Raw genomic sequence first — 21,326 nt, forward strand, 5'->3', positions numbered from 1 at the left:
TGAACTCCCCATCACCAACACAACCTCAATCTTACTCCCAATCGCGCTCCTCCCTCCAGCCACAACATTCGTTTCACTGCTCCTAGGCTGCAGCCTTTACTGGGACCTTTCCCACCCATCACACAGCCCGGAATCTCTTGCTGGCGTTTTTCCATGGGGGGTGGCGGGGATTAAATTCTCAAAATTTGATGTCCACTCAATCCCTCGTCCCCTGTCCCACCGGCGTGACATCATTGTATTTCTGTGCAGCCACAATCAGGTATGGGTGGCCATCTTGCATTGGCAGGAGACTGTGCAATGAAATACATAACCCTGATGCAAGCATTCGTCATTCCTCAATACTGATAGGTTTCAACATTTGACACATTGAATGTGGAGTATTAATTCCAGTGAAATATGTTAACACATTTTTACCCACTTAATTCCAATCCCTATTAAAATAATTTTGTCAATTAATCAATTAAAAACAATCTTCACAAAACATGCAATCTCTAACATTTACTTTTAGGAAGCATTAGAGATCAAAAACATTACATATTGCTCGTGGGTATTTTTCACTGGTTTAAACAATTTAAGTAGGAGCATTATTTGTATATTTGCTACTTACTGTCCTTTCTTAGGCATTAAAGGCCAGATGTCAACTGGTCCATTGAGATTTCTTGATATAATCACACCTTCAGTTGGTTTAACTCCACCTAAAATGTAGTATACATTGGCAGTGATTGGAGACTTGGACAACTTGATCAAAGCTGATTGAAAATCCTCAGCTTCTAGGAGAGTCTGAGGGAATGAGAAAAATTGTTTTTTTATTACTTTGGAATTTGTCAATTCCCCTTTTACTGCCAATTTACTTTGTTTCTCCACCAAACTCTTGACCCAACACTTCCTTCTGACTATAGGTGATTCTGCCTTTCAAAACTCCTTCTGGGTTTACGGCAAGTCCTGAAGCATGGACCAATTTGTGAGTTGACTACTTGAGAAGTCTAAAATGTAAACTCGACATTAAAATAATTGATTCCTAAAACACAAGTCATTGTTTAAAAACATTCAATTCAACCATCTTCTGTGACTTTATTATTATGCTGTATATGTCCCGGAATGGCAAATCCACCCCCCCCCCCCCCTCTTTCAAGTGAAATATTAAGTCCTGTCTGCCCCCTCACATGGACGCAGAAGATCCCACGGTACCGTTCGCAGGAGAGTAAGGGAGTTTTCTTGGTGTCCTAGCCGATATTTATCCCTCAAGGAACATCATTAAGCCGCTTATCTGACTGTTGGTATTACTGTTTTCATGTGACCATGGTATGCATAAGCTAGCTAATAAACAAAACACAGACAGAAATGAAAACCAAAATGACTTACATCTCTAATCAGCCAGCTGGGAGGAGGATCTCTTTTCAAAAGAGCAGCGATCATAGTTTCCCACCAGTCTCCTCTAACTTTAACCAAAAGACAAATATGATTACAAACCTCTGCATTCTGCACAATGGAGTCCCATTTGAACCATACATTTGGTATAACAAACTAATACATACTGAAGTGCAGGCAAATTGAAAGAGATTTATCCCAGGACGTCTCTACAATTACATAACTTGTTCCGTGCTCCTATAATTACCCTCAACCAAGTACTAAAATAAAATCCAATATAAGCATCTGATAGAGTGCAAAAGGCGTGAAACTGGGCACTGATGCGGCACAGGATTCTACTCCGAGGCTGTTTGGTCAGTGCAAGCCAGTATCTTTTTAAATAAAAAGGTAACAATTATATTTGAAATAGGAAAAGATAAGATGATATGGAAAAGCGGAGGGATGTGGGGGTTAATGTTCACAAGATATCAAAAACAGCTCCACAAATAACATTTAGAAATATCTAATGTAATCCTGGCTAACCCAGACACATCCACAGGGGCCAGATAATTGTGATATTAGCTGCTCCAAATGAATAGAGTGTTGTAAAAACATCTCAAAACCTACATCTTTTACCAAGATTTTGGTCATCTTGCCTAATATCCCTTATATGGCTCAGTGTCAAATTCTGTTTTATAATGCTCCTGTGAATCAATTTGTGATGATGTATTATGTTCGATGCGTTATATAAATATAAACTGCTGTTTTTTTATTATTTTTTCCCTTGGAACAAAACTGTTCTAAACACATAAGTCATTCAAGCACAGAGGTCTCTAGAATATAAAAGTAGATATGGCTACATCAGTTAGGAAAGACTCCTGTTTGCAGTTTTGAGTTCTGTGGTACAAAAAGGTCTTTAAGGTAACCAAATGGTTAAGCATAGATTCACCGACACGGTGGTGCAATGTTAGCACTGCTGCCTCCCAGTGCTGAGGACCCGGGTACGATCCCAGTCCATCCCTAGGCCAGCATTGGTATCCCATCCCTAATTGCCCTCGAGAAGGTCGTTGTGAGCTGCCTTTTTGAACAGCAGCAATCCATGTGGTGTAGGCGCGCGCCCTGAGTGTTGTTAGGGAGAGAGTTCCGTGATTTTGACCCAGTGACAGTGAAGGAACGGCGATATATTTCCAAGTCAGGATGGTCAGTGGCCAAGGCAGCATGGTGGTGCAATGGTTAGCACATCTGCCTCACGGTGCCGCAGTCCCAGGTTCGATCCCAACTCTAGGTCACTGTCCATGTGGAGTTTGCACATTCTCCCCGTGTCTGCGTGGGTTTCACCCCACAACCCAAAGATGTGCAGGCTAGGTGTATCGGCCATGCTAAATTGTCCCTTAATTGGAAAAAAGATGAATTGGGTACTCTAAATTTATAAAACAAAAAGGATGGTGTGTGGCTTGGAGGGTGAATTTCAAGGTATTGGTTTTCCCATCCATCTGCTGCCTTTGTCTTTCTAAAATTTGGAAAATAGGAGTAGGCCATTCGGCCCTTCGAGCCTGCTCCACCATTCAAAATAATCATTGCTGATCCGCTATCTCAATGCCATACTCCTGCGCTCTCCCCATACCCTTTGACACCTTTAGAAATCTATTTATTTCCTTCTTAATTATTTGCAGTGATTTGGCCTCCATAAGGTACAGAATTCCACAGGTTCACCAACCTCTGAATGAAGATATTTCACCTCAGCTCAGTCTTAAATGGCCAACTGCTGAAACTGTGACCCCTTGGTCTAGACCCTCCAGCCGGAGGAAACAACATCCCTGCATCCTTTCTTTCCAGCCCCGTCAGAATTTTATGTTTCAATGAAATCCCCTCTCATTCTTTCAAATTCCACTGAATACAGGCACAGTCGACCCAATCTCCCCACCTACGATAATGCTGCCATCCCAGCAATTAGTCTGGTGAACCTTCGCTACACTTGCTCTATGGCGAGTATATCCTTTCTTAGATAAGGAGACCAGAACTGCACACAATACTCCAGGTGTGGTCTCACCAAGGCCCTGTACAGCTGTAATAAGGCATTCATTCTCTTCTACTCCAGTCCTCTTGCAATAAAGGCCAACATACTATTTGCCTTCATAACTGCTTGCTGCACTTGCTTGCTTTCAGTGACTGGTGCACTGGGACACATCAGTCCCTTTGTATGTCAACATTTCCCAATCTATCACCATTTGAATAATACTCTGCCATTCTGTTTCTCTGTCCGAAGTGGATAACTTCACATTTATCAACATTATACTGCATCTGCCACATATTTACCCACTCACTCAACTTGTCTAAATCACCTTGAAGCCTCTTAACATCTTTCTCACCACTCACATTCCCATCAAATTTTGTGTTGTCAGCAAACTTAGAAATATTACTTTTGGTTCCCTCATCCAAATCATTGATGTATATTTGAATAGCTGGGACCCAAGCATTGATCTCTGCGGGACCCCATAAGTCACTGCCTGCCACTTCGGAAAAGACCCATTTATCCCTACTCTCTATTTCCTGTCTACTAACCTATTTTCAGTCCGTGCCAGTATATTACCCCCAATCCCATCCACTTTAATTTGCACAATAACCTCTTATGTGAGACTTTATGAAAAGCTTTCTGAATGGTAGGGGTCATAGGTTCAACAAAGCGGGCTGCTTTGTTTTGGATAGTGTCATACTTCTTGAGTGTTGAGCTGCACTCATCCAGGCAAGTGGAGTGTATTCCATTACACTCCTGACTTGTGCCTTTTAGATGGTGGACGACAGGCTTTTGGGGGGGGGGGGGGGGGGGGGGGGGGGTCAGGAGGTGAGTTAATCACTGTGGGATTCCTAGTCTATGACCTGTTCTTGTAGTCACAGTATTCATATTCCTCGTCCAGTTCAGTTTCTTGTCAATGGTAACCCCCAGGCTAAAAGCTTGACAAACCAATTCATGTTTATTTTTCAGCCTGTTTCAACTTCAAAACACACCCAGCCCATGTGCTGCTCTCTTTTATGATGCCGATAGGATTAGTGTGTCTGGAGGCAAGGAATATAAATTGCATGGTCGGCCTAGTTATCAGATATGCACATTCTTGGCTGTTATGTTGCAATGCATAAAGCTTCCCCTTATTCTGTCCCCTCTTATTGGCACGATTCTCTTGTGGAGTTTGTACCTTCTGTTCTTATGTTGGCACATTTGACCATATTGCCTTACATTAGCGATAAAACAGGAATTTACTGGATCAAGCCTCTTAAGCTACATGGTTTTACAGGGATGTCTAATGTTTGTGTACCATAAAAATTAAATGGTTTTTCTGGAAGTGCAAAGTCATTTGAACCACTAAATTATAGCACTGCTTTGTAATACATTTGTGGGGAGATTTCTCTGAAGTAGAATGCATCAACTTATACAATTTCAAGATAAGAAATACACCAAAATATTGACTCACTTAGTCCCAGCAGTGCCAGGAAAAAATAGATCTATTGAGCAGAAAACCTATCCAAATTCTAGAATGTGTGATATTTGTTGTTGCTTTCCTTGCTGTTCATAAATAGGTTCATGGCACTGAGCAAAATCCATGGTGCAAATTTACAGTTTAGTAAATGCTAATGAGATGCATATATAATGGGTCGCTCAAATTTTCCGATGATTTTGAGAATAATGTGTACCAAGCTTTATTTAGCCACATGTGATGCACGGTGGTGATAACAATGTTTTCTAATGTGGCCACTTGTAGATAGTTTCCACTATCTACCATTGTTTCCAGTGTCCGGGAGTATCCCATCATTATAATTTTGAACTAATTGCTAATTTTGGCGGCCAAATATAATTCTCTTTGCTAGATCCAATGGAGTTCCTCACATGCTGTGGTTAGGAAAAGGACATGTTCAGGAATATAATGTGACTAACTATTTTTTTTTAAACAGTCCATGGGACGCATTAATTCAAACATTTCAAAATTAACATCTTGACATATTTATCACATCCGCAAGATAAAAACCTGAGTCAGGTTTTAAAAATTTTATATTTATCGAAGAGCAGCACAAGTATATTAACTCAGAGAAACGGAAGGTTCAACGCACCTCTTGAATTTCCTGAAATGGTAAACTTGTTTGGGCTTTGACCAGTCCATAACCCTACAAAGCCAATGAATGTTGTTCCTTTGTAAACAATCTGAATGAAGGATTTTAATTAAAACAGACACACAGTTCAGACTTCAGCAGTGAATAAAACAGCATTTTGCTACGGAACACGAGTTATCAGCTGAATGATAAAAATGAAACAGCTCATCAGCAAGCAGAGGAATGTTTTACTGCAGTGAATGACTGACTCATGGCAAGGGAAAGGCAGTCTAAATTAAGGCAAAATAATTAACATACTAGCTTTGGAACTGCCCTGGTAAAGTATGTTGCCTGTATTTAATTCTTTGTCCATAATGAAACAATTAAATATTATATTTTCCAATAAAGAAAATAATGAATACTTACGAGAATTTTCACAATCAGGAACAATATTATAATGTTACATACACATGATACATGATGTGTAAGAACTGTAGTGTTAACCATGCCAAGCAGGTAAAATAAACATTGGCTAGAATTTTACGATATTCTTTTCACAAACCTTCTCCCCATCGCAGGGCCAGTTTGTAACTTGTTTTTCCGTTTTGCATTCAGAGAGTGCTAGGCCTTGTTCTGTTATTCGCACATTCTGCTATCTGACCTATATGCCACCTTTAGCAGTTTCCTTAGTCTTTCAGATTACCACTCCCGTTGTCTTGTATCCATGACATCTTTGTCAAACCTTTCCTGAGCTCCCACCTATCCCTGACCTATTTGTTTCACTCTCTTCAACAGTATAAAACCCATTTCTACCTCACTTTAGCTCGGAAAATGATTCATGCAGACTCAAAAACTCTCTCCACAGACGCTGTCAGATCTGCTGTGTTTTTCCAGCATTTTCTGTTTATTTTAGGTTTCTGGCATATGTGGTATTTTCCCTTAACGTTTGCTAAAATTTAAATAGACCTGACCAGACTGGAAGATGCGCAAATCTTCAGTTTGCACAGAACATGAGGAAGTACGGTAGCATGGTGGTTAGCATAAATGCTTCACAGCTCCAGGGTCCCAGGTTCGATTCCCGGTTGGGTCACTGTCTGTGCGGAGTCTGCACGTCCTCCCCGTGTGTGCGTGGGTTTCCTCCGGGCGCTCCGGTTTCCTCCCACTGTCCAAAGATGTGCGGGTTAGGTGGATTGGCCATGCTAAATTGCCCGTAGTGTCCTAATAGGTTAAGGGGGGGTTAGTGGGTTACGGGTATAGGGTGGATACGTGGGTTTGAGTAGGGTGATCGTGGCTCGGCACAACATTGAGGGCTGAAGGACCTGTTCTGTGCTGTACTGTTCTATGTTCTAACATGCACTCACTTGATCATCTGATAGTCACTTGACACTGCCAAGGGGCTCTTTAAAATGTTGTCCATAACCTTGTCCCAGAGTCCTACAGCTTCTGGGACTGGGCATCCCACCCTCCAGCACTCTTGGCCAGGATGACCTTGCTGCTAATTGGTGGTAATTAATGTATTATCAGGCGTGGATGAACAGCAGGCTCAGAAGTCGGAATGCCACCAACCTCCAGGGCAGGACCGCTGTCAGTGAGCGACAGTATTACTCAACCCATCTAAGCCCGAGGGGTTATATTCCCCAGCACTCAAATTCACTGTGGAACTAATTTCCTAACGGGACAGAAACAAACCATTCAGCCTATCGAGCCTGTTCCAGCAGCTTCTCTCCACCCCAATCACATCAAATGTCACTTCTCTTGCTCACTTTCTGGAACCTTGATATTCCTCTTTTTCAAGTAACGAATTCCCTTTTAAAACGCACTGAGAAGGCTCTGCTTCACTAATTGAGCTTGACGACCATTTCCACTTTCTAAGCATGTTCATGCAGATAATCTTCTTTCTAACTTCCTCACTAATTCTTTATCTGCTTATGGGAAGTATCCATGACAAGGCCAGAATTTATTGTCCGTCTCTAACTGCCATTGAGAAAGTGGTTGACCTTTGATTTATGCTTTCTTATTATCCATCTCATTGATCAACGGAAGTAATATATCATGGTTTAGTTTCATAAACATAAAGGTCTTTCAGGCCAATCTTCAACCATCTCAAGTTTAAGAAAAAGTTGTAATTTGTTTTAAGTCTCATTTAAGAATATAATGCTATAATTTCCAAAGATGGGCAAAGGAATTCTCAACATTTATCTGAAAAATGTACTTTAGCCCCAGCATAGCAAATGGAGATAATCTCCTGGTTTTTCCTTTTTAAAAATACACATGTTGTAATTTTAACTCAACACTTACCTGACCATGCTTTACAAATTGTAGGTCAACTGTGAGAGATCTTAAAATATCATTGAATGCATAATCCAGATTTCTACCGTGGTAAATATTTCCTCCTGAGTCTTGAGCAACAATGCTAGTGCAAAAACTGAGAACAGTGAACAGTGATATGAGTTACATGCCAGTTCAGAGACCAAATAATTCAGCGGTGACACAACAACATGCATTTATTTAGAGTCTTCAAGGTAGGAAAATGGCCAAAATTCTTCATAAGAGTTGTAATAATAAAGACGATGTAAGGGCAGCACGGTGGTGCAATGCTTAGCACTGCTGCTTGCAGCACTGAGGACCCAGATTCAATCCCGGCCCCGGGTACAATCCTTGCCCTGGGTCACTGTCCGTGTGGAGTTTGTACATTCTCCATGTGTCTGCGTGGGTTTCACCCCCACAACCTAAAGATGTGCAGGATAGGTGGAATGGCCACATTAAACTGCCCCTTAATTGGAAGAAAAAAATTGGGTACCCTAAATTTTAAAAAAAACGATGATGTACAAGAAAAAAGAGATATTAGGAAACTTCGCCAGAAACCACCTCGAAGAGGTAGGCTTTACTCCATAGCCGGAATTTTGTGATATTTTGTCAGAGGTGTCAGGCTCTGACTGAAACCCGGCGTGTAGCTTTCCAGCTGCAGAGCCGAGTTGTTTTAATCCAGATTATCAGGCACTCTGAAAAAAAAAATCAGTGGCCCATGGCCACTGTGGCAGGGCAGGACCTGATAGAGCTGGCGAGGCCAATTCCACAAAGATCAGGCTGCCATCCTTAAAGGGCAACCCGATCAACACAAAACAAACAATCTCCATTAGCAACCCCCACCCCACTTCATGGACATGAGGGACCCCACCCACAAGCAACGGGCCTCTGCACCCCCACTACAGCATCAGGGCTCACCCCCCGCCCCCCCGCCCCCTGCACCCCACCAACAAACAGAAAGGTAACCCTGTCCCCAATTGAGTTCCCCAGAGGGTCCTCCCCTGGCACTGCCCCCAGCACAGGTTGGCACAGCCAAAATGAAAATTCCAGCCCGGCATGTCCCTCATGCCGGAGAGGTTTAAAGATGGTTTTGAAAAATGAGATACAGTCGAGAGGATTCCACCCCGGGGGCGCGAAGTTAAGTATAGCCCCCGGGGGAATCCTCTCGACTGTATCTCTGTAAACCTCTCCGTCATGAGGTTCGAATATTCAGTGAAGGGGGAACATGTGACCAGGGGGCTCGCTCATTATATCTAAATGCATTAAAATGAGGCTCTCGCCTTTTGCGGGCATCAACCTTGTTACCTCACTGGCGAGTGGCGTGGAAAATCAGGAAACAAGATCTCTCCAGCAAGAATCTAATTTCCCAATTCTCGCGAGATTTTGTGCCCATGTCGCCATTCCCACTGACGGCAAATTCGGGCACAAAATCGCTTCCCCCACGTGACAATGAATCCTAGCCCTGAATTACTTGTGGACATATTGAACTTTTAAGCGACACACGTATTAGGGGCAGCACGGTGGCGCAGTGGTTAGTACTACGGCCTCACGGCTCTGAGGACCCGGATTCGATCCTTACCCTGGGTCACTGTCTGCACATTCTGCATGGGTCTTGTCTCATCCCCACAACCCAAAGATGTGCAGGGTAGGTGGATCGATCATGCTAAATTGCCCCATAATTGGAAAAAAAATTAATTGAGTACTCTAAATTTATTTTTAAAAAGACATGTATTTTTCAAAAAGGACATACATGAAAAAACAGGCTGAGACTGTTCTGGAAAATTCCATTGTGAATTCTAATTGACCAACTAGTCTACAGAGTACGGAACGTCAGATCTTTTTTCAGACAGAGTCGCTTCAGAGGAAGATATGCAATGCAAAGAACTCCTGTAAGACTAATCTCTTCTGGTCACAGAGATAATTGAGGCTGTTTCAATTTGAGCATACCCAGTTATCTGTGAATTATATCCCAGACTGTAGACATGATGGGAGTTGAAAGAAGGCAGTTCTGGGCAAAAGACCTATCTGTGTTTCTCCTTTTCCAAGAATACACAAGAAAAGGGTATAAAAAGCAACTGAAACTCTGATCTCACTGTGCTAGCCTGGTTCTAGCTCTACTGTGCTGGTGTCTGCTGTGACCATCACCGTTGAAGAACATCCTCCAGGCATCCCTGCACTTGCAGGTACGAAAGTCTCTCTCTCTGATTGCTGAAATAAAGACACAAGTCAGCGAAGCCACGGTCAAAAAAAAATGGACAATTCCCTTCAGCTAACCTGCAGAACCAAGAATCTCCAAACCAACTGCAAAACTGTCAAAGTCAGCACTACCGGTATCATCCAACTCAACAGTCGCAATTTGTTACTATCGACTTCTCATTGACAAACCAAAAGCTGATTCAGATATCCATAGAATCCCTACAGTGCAGAAAGAGGCTTTTTGGCCCATCGAGTCTGCACCAACCCTCTGAAAGAGCACCGTACCTAGGCCAACTCCCCGCCCTATCCCATAACTCCACCTAAGTTGCACATCTTTAGACTGTGAGAGGAAATCGGAGCACCTGGATGAAATTCATGCAGACATGGGGAGAATGTGCAAACTCCACACAAACTGTGACCCAAGGCTGGAATTGAATTTGGGTCCCTGGCGGTGTGAGGCAGCAGTGCTAACCATTGCTGTATATCATTTTAACTTTTATTTTTGGTTTCAATTCTGATTTCTATTTTTTTTAATTTAGAGTATCTAATTCTCTTTTTTCCAATTAAGGGGTAATTTAGCACAGCCAATTCACCCGCCCTGCACATCTTTTTGGGTTGTGGGTGTAAGACCCACGCAGACACGGGGAGAATGTGCAAACTCCATATGGACAGTGACCCGGGGCTGGGATCGAACATGGGTCCTCAGCGTCATGAGGCAGCAGTTCCACTTCTCATTTCTAATCTGTGTATATTATTATATTTTCTTGCATTTTAATAAACTCGCTCTTTCTTCAACTCGAGAAAGCCTGGTTAAATTGGCTCCTTTTCAAACATAAATTTGGACATTTGGACTGGGATAAGGTATCCCCGTGGAAAGGGATACTTTTAAAATTAACCTTGTTGCAACCAACCAAAGGGATTGAATAAGGCAAGGGACCAGTTCATCCCTCCTCACCCAGGAGCATAACAATTTGGTGGTATCTTGGCCAGAATCACAATGTATTGGGGAACCTCGCCCAGTGATTGGTCGTACCAGGAGGAGAGGGAGGAATAGAGCTGCATGGCTGGGACAATACGGACAGAGTGTGGGAGCTTGCCATCAGTTATGGTGGGCGAACAGAGCGGATACTGCAGAACAAGCTCAAGTCAGAGGAATAGAGTGTCAATTATATTTGAAGTGCTCAGAATCCATTTTATCCTGGTAGTTCGAAAGTATTATTCGTAAGTATAAGGGTGCAGCATGGAGGCGCAGTGGTTAGCACTACTACCTCACGGCGCCGTGATCCCATGTTTGATCCCGACTCTGGGTCACTGTCCGTGTGGAGTTTGCACATTCTCCCCATGTTTGCGTGGGTTTCACCCCCACAACCCAAAGATGTTCAGGTTAGGTGGATTGGCCACGCTAAATTGCCCCTTAACATGGAAAAAATGAATTGGGTACTTTACATTTATTTTTTTTTATTTATTTATTTATTTTTTTCTAAAATTTAGATTACCCAATTATTTTTTCCAATTAAGGGGCAATTTAGCGTGGCCAATCAACCTACTCTGCACATTTTTGGGTTGTGAGGGCGAAACCCACGCAGACACGGGGAGAATGTGCAAACTCCACACGGACAGTGACCCAGAGCCGGGTTCGAACCTGGGACCTCAGCGCCGTGAGGCGGTTGTGCTAACCACTAGGCCACCGTGCTGCCCTCTTTACATTTATTTTAAAAAATATTTCCCGATAAACAGGGAGACAAAAAAGACAAAGCGAGGAAGAGATAGTTGCCTAAATTTTCCGATTGTTATCGTTTTAACACTGATGTTAATCTATTTATATGGGTCAACATCATGTCAACTGGGAAATCTAGGTCAGTGCAAAGTAAAGATAAAGTCGCGAAAGTCCCAGATAACCATAGGCTGCTCTTTCCTTTGAGGGGGAGAGCTGGCTGGTGGTGATTTAACCTGAGGATCACCACATCTCATGTGAGGGGCAAGGTTGAGAAGGTTGACCGGTAGCACAGTGGTTAGTATTGTTGATTCACAGCACCAGGGTCCCAGGTTTGATTCCTGGCTTGGGTCACTGTCTGTGCAGAGTCTGCACATTCTCCCGTGTCTGCGTGGGTTTCCTCCAGGTGCTCCGGTTTCCTCTCACAAGCCCTGAAAGAGGGGCTGTTAGGTGATTGGACATTCTGAATTTTCCCTCCGTGCACCTGAACAGGCGCCGGAATGTGGTGACTAGGGGGTTTATTCAGTGTTAATGTAAGCCTACTTGTGACAATAATAAAGATTATTATAATAGTTCAATTTTAAAAAAAGGGTGAATGTTCCAAGGTAAATTATTCCCAAGGGACCACACACCCAACTCCTATTTGGATAAGAACATCTGACTGTATGACTTTCTTTACAGGGTAAGCTGAATTAGTTCAGGTGTAAAATTGATCAAAGTTCAACAGTTTTGACTGTTAAGTAACTACATGTCAAAGGACACCTACCCAGAAATTTCATAAAAAAGGTTGATAAGAAGTCCATCTCCAAGTTTTAAACCTAGGGCTTTACATATTCCTCGGATTTCTGCTTCATAGGGTTGCGGTAATATCGTGCCTAGCTGGGCCGCCAGCGTTTCAACAATGGAAATCACCCACTTCGGAACAGCAGATCTGTAACACAAAGATTTGATTCTTTCAGGAATATTTGTCATGCATTTTCTTAAAACACATTAGAAAAATAAATATGTATGAACAATTAGATTTCTTAAGGTGAAGTTGCCATAGCCCCAGATGCCCATCGGCTGCTTTCCCCTTTGAGGGGGAGAGCTGACCGGTGATGATGTAACCTGAGGATCACCACACCTCAGATGAGGAACAAGGTTCCAGTACGGGAATTGAACCCACGCTGCTGGCCTCTCACCGCATCATCAGCCAGCTGACCAGTCAAGTGAGTATAACGGGCATAACAAGTGTTAAACAGAGCAGCTGGTTCACAGAATAGTATTAACGGAGGTTTCCACAAGCAAACTTTTGTTGCTGACAATGCAAAACCTGTACCTTTTCTATAACCTGCTTTCAACAAAGGTGGCTGGCTGGGGATTAGAGATTATCCTACTTACACAATTATGCTTAATGATTTAAATAGCTTTGTGTATCCTGCCAAACTCTCCTGGAAAAGAAATGCTAGCCACAGACCAGCAAATTGAAGTAACAAAATATTAATTTCAAATGATTTAAGGTCCAAAGCACAAATGCTTGGAAAATACTGAACGCATAAAGCTTACAAACTGTAGTGGGCAAGTCTGTAAAGGCACCAATATCTTTGTTGACAACTTTTTTTAGATAAGACATACAAGTCCTGTTTTCAAAGACAAACTTCTGATTAGAAGGCAAAAAATTCAGTTGTATTTCGTATTTTGCACGTATTGTATTATCAACTTCCTGTGGCAGGCAAGAAATGGTCTGTTAATTATTCCTAGCTTTGCCCATTTAATAGCGACGATATCAAGTAGCTGGAAGTGCAAGATGAAAGTGGCACAATATCCTCTATAGCAGTGCTTCTCAAAGTGTGGTATGCGTACCGGTGCCGGTACGCAAGCCGTCGTCTGCCGGTACGCCGGGGGGGGGGGGGGGGGGGGTTCCAGGCTCCGTCCTCAAGTCGTGCTGAGCTGGGGCGGGGGGTGGTTCCAGGCTCCGTCCTCGGGCCGTGCTGAGCTTGGGGAGGGGTGGGGGTGGGGGGGTTCCAGGCTTTCTCTCTCTGTGCCCTCCTCTCTCTCTCGCACTCCCCCCCCCCCCCCCCCCCCAGCCACTTCTCCATCCAATTTACTGCCTTGGTTCGTGCGTTTTGTGAATCTTGGATAGACAAACAGTGGTCCATTCCTACAGTGTGCTCTCTCACTACAGAAATAATAGGTCAGAAAAAAGGGAAAATGTCCATGCCATTCCACTGAAACCCGTAATGTTAGGTTGCTAATTACCTCTACAATAATTAAAGTGAACAGGTCTTGTGCTTGTTGGTGAATCAATCACCTTCAAATTCTGGATTAAACACAAAGGTACCTTGCACAGTTTGGCCACATTTCAAATATTTCATGTTCTTCTATGGCTCAATAAAAACAAAATAGATCTGAGTTTAAACAATCATTAGCAAACAGAGTTTTCTTTACAGAAAGGAAAGAAGTATTGGGCTCATTTCAAAAGCTTCCAATAAAATGAAAGTGTATGTAGAAATATCACACATTCAACATTCTTCGCACATTAACACTGAAATGCCTGTTGCCTCAGTTGATATTCCTTTTGTCTCTGAATCAAAAGTTTCTAATTGGGTGAGAATTAGAATTAGAATTAGAACAGTACAGCACAGAACAGGCCCTTCGGCCCTCGATGTTGCGCCGAGCAATGATCACCCTACTCAAGCCCACATATCCACCCTATACCAGTAACCCAACAACCCCCATTAACCTTATATTATTTAGGACACTAAGGGCAATTTAGCCTGGTCATTCCACCTAACCCGCACATCTTTGGACTGTGGGAGGAAACTGGAGCACCCGGAGGAAACCCACGCACACACGAGGAGGACGTGCAGACTCCGCACAGACAGTGAGACAGCAGGTCAGTCTGCTGTCTGGGACGTGCTTCAACAAGACTTCCAAATACATGATGTGTACACTTATCTCCTTGTATTTTTTATATATATATATTTTATTATATAACCATTATATTTGCAATAATATAATATAATGTAATATAATTGCCCCTGCAATAAGACATATCTCAAAAATTTTTCTGGGGGTTCACATCCCCCCCCGAACCCCCAGCTGGATCGGCTTGTTCCGCTCACCGGTCCCTGGCACATTGAAAAAAAAACTGCCGGAACGCCACATCAGATAGTTTGAGAAGCACTGCTCTATAGGACAGAGTGAACAGAGTAAACAACTGTATATCTCCTTAACCAGTCAAATTGAAGCATTGTGAAATTTACAATGCAAATACTGGAAATGAAGTGTAAATGTTGTGGCATTTGTGTAGAAATAACACCCAATGCAATTAGCTTCAATGTTATTTAGTCAGCATTATTTTGACACAATGCTGAATAAAAAAAGACATGCTGCCACTTTACGCTCATCAGGACTAGAGGCGGACTTATCATGAAGCACACAGCACTGAAGCGCAGAGACCTGGCCCATTGAGAGACCCCATTCTGTGAGGTGGCTGTGGTGACTGGAAGTCTGCCTCTGGTGTGTGTTTATTTACAAGTGGGTGGTCATGTCCAACGTTTCACTCACAAACCACCCTCGCTCGTTCACTCATCCCAATGCTTCTTCAAGCCTTGATTATGATTCCTTTATTTTAAAATCCACAGTCCTGCAAAAAGACACACACAAAAACCCTCTCTCTCTGGTTGACGTCGGTCGATAAGCACACCTTCAGCACCCTGTGGCCATAACCCGGGCAGCAATGCCTCCTCCTGTCAAACCCACAACCGCTTGCACCCAAAGGCACAGCTGCCAGGCCACGCCCCTCTCCTTCACTGCCACTAGACTGTAATCTGCTCCCTGCTGTGCGATGCCATGTGCTGGGTTCACTCCTACCCAAATCAAAGTGGAAGCCGTGATATTAAGATGCTCAGCCAGAGGAAGGGTGAGGGGTGAACGGGCGCAGACTAGGCCTACAACTGACACCACTATATATAATGGGATTTTTATTCCACTTCTGTTTCAATTTTCAGCATCTGTAATATTGTATTTTTAATTGATATCGGCTACTGTGTACTACGTCAGAGGGGATCACCTCGGGTTACATTTCCGAGGTTAAAGTCAGTGTTCACGACCAATTTGAAAAGTTTATTTGAACAAAGTAGCAAAGTGCATGTAAATTAAAAAATACTGGATATGAAAGTATTGGATTGTTCTATTTTCTAAAAATAAATGTAGAGCACCCAATCCTTGTTTTTTCCAATTAAGGGGCAATTTAGTGAGACCAAGCCACCTTACCCTGCATATCGTTGGGTTGTGGGGGTGAGACACACGCAGACACGGGGAGAATGTGCAAACTCCACACGGACAGTGACCCAGAGCCAGGATCGAACCCAGGTTGTCGGCTCCGTGAGGCAGCAGTGCTAATCACTGCGCCACCGTGCTGCCACGAGAGCAGATCATTCTACAGGGATTAACTATTTGATTTTAAATATAAACATGGGACAGTAAGATTTAATTTACTGACTTAGTTCAATGTCTCGTTCTAGATGCTGTGCTTGACTCTGATGGTTTAATGTCTGGAACATTAAACAAAATATTGTAGATCCTGGAAATTGAAGTGAAAATAAAAGTGCTGAAGATACTCAGGTCAGTCAGCATTCATGGAGAGAGAAACAGAATCATTAATGGCAATTTGTTCATTCTCCGCAGATGCATGTTTGCCCTCACTATTACATTGATGTTGGGGATGAGGGAGGGGTGAATGCTGTCGGGGTGATGGAGGGGTGAATAGTGTTAGAGATGAGTGAGGGGTGAACACTGTCAGGGATGATGGAGGAGTGAATGGTGTCGGGGATGAGGGAGGGGTGAACACTGTCGGGGATGAGGGAGGGGGGAATGCTGTCGGGGATGAGGGAGGGGTGAATGGTGTCGGGGATGAGGGAGGGGCGAACACTGTCGGGGATGAGGGAGGGGTGAATGGTGTCGGGGATGAGGGAGGGGTGAATGCTGTCGGGGATGAGGGAGGGGTGAATGGTGTCGGGGATGAGGGAGGGGGGAACACTGTCGGGGATGAGGGAGGGGTGAATGGTGTCGGGGATGAGGGAGGGGCGAACACTGTCGGGGATGAGGGAGGGGTGAATGGTGTCGGGGATGAGGGAGGGGTGAATGCTGTCGGGGATGAGGGAGGGGTGAATGCTGTCGGGGATGAGGGAGGGGCGAACACTGTCGGGGATGAGGGAGGGGTGAATGGTGTCGGGGATGAGGGAGGGGTGAACACTGTCGGGGATGAGGGAGGGGTGAATGGTGTCGGGGATGAGGGAGGGGCGAACACTGTCGGGGATGAGGGAGGGGTGAATGGTGTCGGGGATGAGAGAGGGGCGAACACTGTCGGGGATGAGGGAGGGGTGAATGGTGTCGGGGATGAGGGAGGGGTGAATGCTGTTGGGCGAATGAACGAGGGTGGAACAGTGTTGGGGTTAAGGGAGTGGGGAATAGAGTGAAGGGGGGTGGGGGTGAACATCACTGGGGGTGGGAAGGGAGTGAGCTTTGTCGCCGAGGCGGTTGTGCAGTGTTGGGGGTGACAGCTCCATCAAATGTAATTGAGCAACTCAAGACAGACCTTAAGGGGCATGCCTTCAATTTATTGTGAAAAGAGGATGCAACAACGTTGGACTTAGGTCCTTTGGCTGGAGCCAAGACCGGAAGGTGTGAAGAATCCAGCGTAAAATAGTAAATGGGTAGACAGATTGAATAAAGTCAGGACTGGGCACACTCTCCACTGACTTGGAGTTGTGGGGGCTCCACACCAACCTGGCCAGAAAATGATGCTGAACAATATAACCACCTGGAACAAAGCAGGCGACTGCAGAAAAGTAACATCAAAAACACAACAGGCCACAAATGAGAGCTTAGGCACTGTCTAAACTGGAAAGAGTCACAGAAACAAGTGGGACAATAGGAAGGAATAAGATTGCCTCACAACATTAAAAACAATGTGTTCCCGACCGCCAGAAATGAGAGAGTAGCTGAATGCCCCATAACCATAAAGACAATACAAACAGCAGCACTGAGAGGCTGGCTGGGGATAGCAGCTTTCCTCACCCTAGAACCTGGTGCACCATTCTCCGTAACTGCGCTGCATCGTAATGTCTCAACACCGGCTCCCAGCGCTGGTCAGGCGGCAGCTCCAGACTCACATTTAAACGCGGAGGGGGAAAATCCCCACTGCCCGCGGGCAATAAACACAGCAGCAGCAACTGTGAATAGAGCAACATTTCCACAGGAAGCAGAACGCTATTAACTCCGGCCCAGGAACAGGGAACTCACTTTAATGTACAGCCTCCACTGACAGGAAATCCAACCCCTCTCTCTTCCTGCCAAACATGCCAAAGAAAGTCTACTAGAGTTGCTGTTTATACCGTATGGAATCCATCCCGTCTTATGCGGCGTTACTAAAGCCCCTTTGGTCATGTAGGGGCACATCTTACTTTATCCACAGCTGTCAACCACTCTTTCAGAAAATGTTGTAATTTATAAAAAAATGCTCTTACAATTGCCCATGGTCAATAGCTTGCTGCAGCGTGCCAGTTTGGGGTGGGGTGGAATTTAACCCTCACAATTCGGGGCAGGGGAGGGGGTGAAGGGGATTTCGATCAGCTGGTAGGTTAAAATACCTGAAACCAGACCTCAACCCACCTACTTGCGTTTTTAATGGAGGAGTTGACCCACCCTTCGCAATCATAGAATTCCTACAAGGCAGAAGGAGGCCATTTGGCCCATTGAGCCTGCACGGACCCTCTGAAAGAGCACCCTACCCAGGCCCACTCCCCCACCCTATCCCCGTTACCCCACCTAACCTGCACATCTTTGGACACCAGGGGGCAGTTTAGCATTGCCAATCCACCTAAACTACACATCTTTGGACTGTGGGAAGAAACTGGAGAAACCAGAAGAAATTCGGAGGAAGCCCACGGAGATACAGGGAGAACTGACCCCGCCAGTTAGAGCTAATCCATGTGGGTTTGTTTTCGGATCAATTGTTGTTGGATTGTTGAGGAGAGGATCGCTCTCGTATCCTCTCTGTGCAGATAACATCCATACAGTGAACATGGCTGACCCCACAGGAGGGGTCCCCCATTAAGAAAGTCACCTGGAATGTCAGGGGGCCTAATCATCCGGTGAAAAGATCCAGAGTCTTCGCCCATCTGAAAAGTCTGAGGGCCGACAAAATCGTCCTCCAAGAGGCACACCTGAAGGAGAAGGACCGGCTGAGGGTCAGAAAGAGCTGGGTGGGTCAGACATACCAGGTGTGCTATGGGATGACGGCGAGGCGGATGGCCATACTACTAAATAAGAGAACAGCATCCCTGCGACAAAGACGGTTATGGACCCAAGGGGATGATATGTCATGGGGAGCGGTGTCCTGGGTTGTGGGCAGGTGGATGGAGCCTTGCTCACTTGTGCCAGTCTTCGGGGTATCAGACCAGCAAGTTCTTCATGAGGAGAGTGGCGGATGCCCTAGCCTTTGCCTCCCTGATTGCCCGCCAGAGATGCCTGCTCGGCTGCTGATCGGCAGCACCACACAAGTTGGCAGACTGTCTGTCTGACCTGGCAGAATTTTTCAAGCTAGAGAAAATAAAATACACCATTAGAGGATTGGAGGAAGGCTTCCACAGCATGTGGAGGAAGTTCACAAGGATGTTCCAAGACCTATTTGTAACCAGCAACTAACAGTGAGGGGAGGGGGGCATCAGAACAGAATACAAAGTTAGGAGGGGAAAGGAAGAGGGGGGGGGGGGGGGGGGGACAGAAAGTAGCGGTGGCGGGGAGACACCACAGGAAACACAGTGCAGGTTGAAGGAGAGAACGAGAAGGGACAACGAGCAGTAGCAGTGATGAGTGCACGTAGCGGACATTCCACCCCCCACCCCCCCCAGCATGGCACAGTGCCAGGAGGCAACCAAGGCGGGGGAGGCACAGCGGTATCGGCTGACCAAGTATGGAAGCTCCCCCATATATATATGAAACTCCCTCTCAGAGGGGCACAGCCAGTTATCGACCCCACGCAAACCAGAGGGCACAACTCGGGCACCTGTCTGGGCTGGCCTAGCTCGCGTTCGGCTGCGGTTTTCTGTACATTTCTCTGTAAAATTATAAAATTCATTTCTCTTGAATCCATCTCAGCCAGCTTGTTGGCCTTAATATCTGCATCCTTTAAGGTAAGCTCTATATGCATGATGAGGGGCTAGCGGCGGCGCTGGGTGAAACTCCCAGCTCCCACGCCGAAAATGGACAGAGAATGCCCGGGTCCCTGGTCGCGCATGCGCCCAGCTGACGACCTGCAGTGGTGGCACCGTACAACATGGCGCCAGCCGTGCACAGTCTCGACCAGCCATCCACTACTTCACAGGCCACCTCAGGAGATGTACGTTGATGTGAATCCGAAAATGGCGTGTAGAGTTTATCCTGATTTCTCATAGTATTAGCGGCTGATGTGGCGTGAGAGAGTGCCCCATTTTACCATGTTTTTCATGGCCTCATCCTGTTTCTCCCTCAGTCTCTGGTGGGGGCTGTGTAGGTGCCTAGTTATGCCTAATTGTATTGCCTGATTGTATCGAGCCAGTTGTGATGTTGCTCTCCTGTCTCTCTGTACTCATGTATGCTGAACCGTTTTTTTTCTCTTGATTCTTGCTTTTGGCGATACATTATTTGGTTGCATTATTCTTTAAAATGTAAAACCTTAATAAATATACTTATTTTAAAAAGTTACTTAAAAAAATCTTTTTAAATGTTTTGCATACACAAGGCTTCATGAAAACCAAAGATGTCTTAAGGAAAGACAGGAAGAGGTTACAAAATTTGGAGAATGATGACCTTGCAAGAGTTACAAATTGGCGCACAAAATTAGCATGCTGACACAGAAAGAGGTAATTACAATGGAATGAGAGAAGAGCTAGCTAAGGTAGACTGGGAGCAAAGACTTTATGGTGAAACAGTTGAGGAACAGTGGAGAACCTTCCAAGTAATTTTTCACTGTGCTCAGCAAAGGTTTATACCAACAAAAAGGAAGGACGGTAGAGAGGGAAAATCGACCGTGGATATCCAAGGAAATAAGGGAGAGTATCAAATTGAAGGAAAAAGCATACAAAGTGGCAAAGATTAGTGGGAGACTAGAGAACTGGGAAATCTTTAGGGGGCAACAGAAAGCTACTAAAAAAGCTATAAAGAAGAGTACAATCGATTATGAGAGTAAACTTGCTCAGAATATAAAAACAGATAGTAAAAGTTTCTACAAATATATAAAACAAAAAAGAGTGGCTAAGGTAAATATTGGTCCTTTAGAGGATGAGAAGGGAGATTTAATAATGGGAGATGAGGAAATGGCTGAGGAACTGAACAGGTTTTTTGGGTCGGTCTTCACAGTGGAAGACACAAATAACATTTTTTTAAAAATAAATTTAGTGTACCCAATTCATTTTTTTTCCAATTAAGGGGCAATTTAGCATGGCCAATTCACCTAGTCTGCACATCTTTTGGGTTGTGGGGGCGAAACCCACGCAAACACAGGGAGAATGTGCAAACTCCACACAGACTGTGACCCAGGGGCGGGATCGAACCTGGGACCTCGGCGCTGTGAGGCAGCAGTGCTAACCACTATGCCACCGTGCTGCCCGAAGACACAAATAACATGTCAGTGACTGATAGAAATGAGGCTATGACA

General features: G+C 44.7%; 1 protein-coding gene across 2 annotated transcripts in view; it reads right to left on the reverse strand.

Moving 5' to 3' along the window:
• The window catches only part of LOC119963113 (N-acylethanolamine-hydrolyzing acid amidase-like), a 35,619-nt gene extending 17,693 nt beyond the window's left edge, over positions 1-17,926 (reverse strand). The window contains exons 1-6 of one of the 2 annotated variants that reach the window (XM_038791715.1): positions 17,708-17,926; positions 12,411-12,575; positions 7,726-7,852; positions 5,449-5,539; positions 1,363-1,439; positions 608-780 (exon numbers count right to left, since the gene is read on the reverse strand). In XM_038791715.1, coding sequence (XP_038647643.1) covers positions 608-780; positions 1,363-1,439; positions 5,449-5,539; positions 7,726-7,852; positions 12,411-12,575; positions 17,708-17,880 — 806 coding nt within the window. In that variant the 5' untranslated portion in view covers positions 17,881-17,926. Of the gene's footprint in view, positions 1-607; positions 781-1,362; positions 1,440-5,448; positions 5,540-7,725; positions 7,853-12,410; positions 12,576-12,825; positions 12,846-17,707 lie in introns of those variants that run through there. The other variant, XM_038791717.1, reaches the window with a different exon arrangement.
• Between the last annotated feature and the right edge of the window lie 3,400 nt (positions 17,927-21,326).

The sequence above is a fragment of the Scyliorhinus canicula genome, chromosome 3, assembly GCF_902713615.1.
Source record: "Scyliorhinus canicula chromosome 3, sScyCan1.1, whole genome shotgun sequence".
NCBI lineage: Eukaryota > Metazoa > Chordata > Chondrichthyes > Carcharhiniformes > Scyliorhinidae > Scyliorhinus > Scyliorhinus canicula.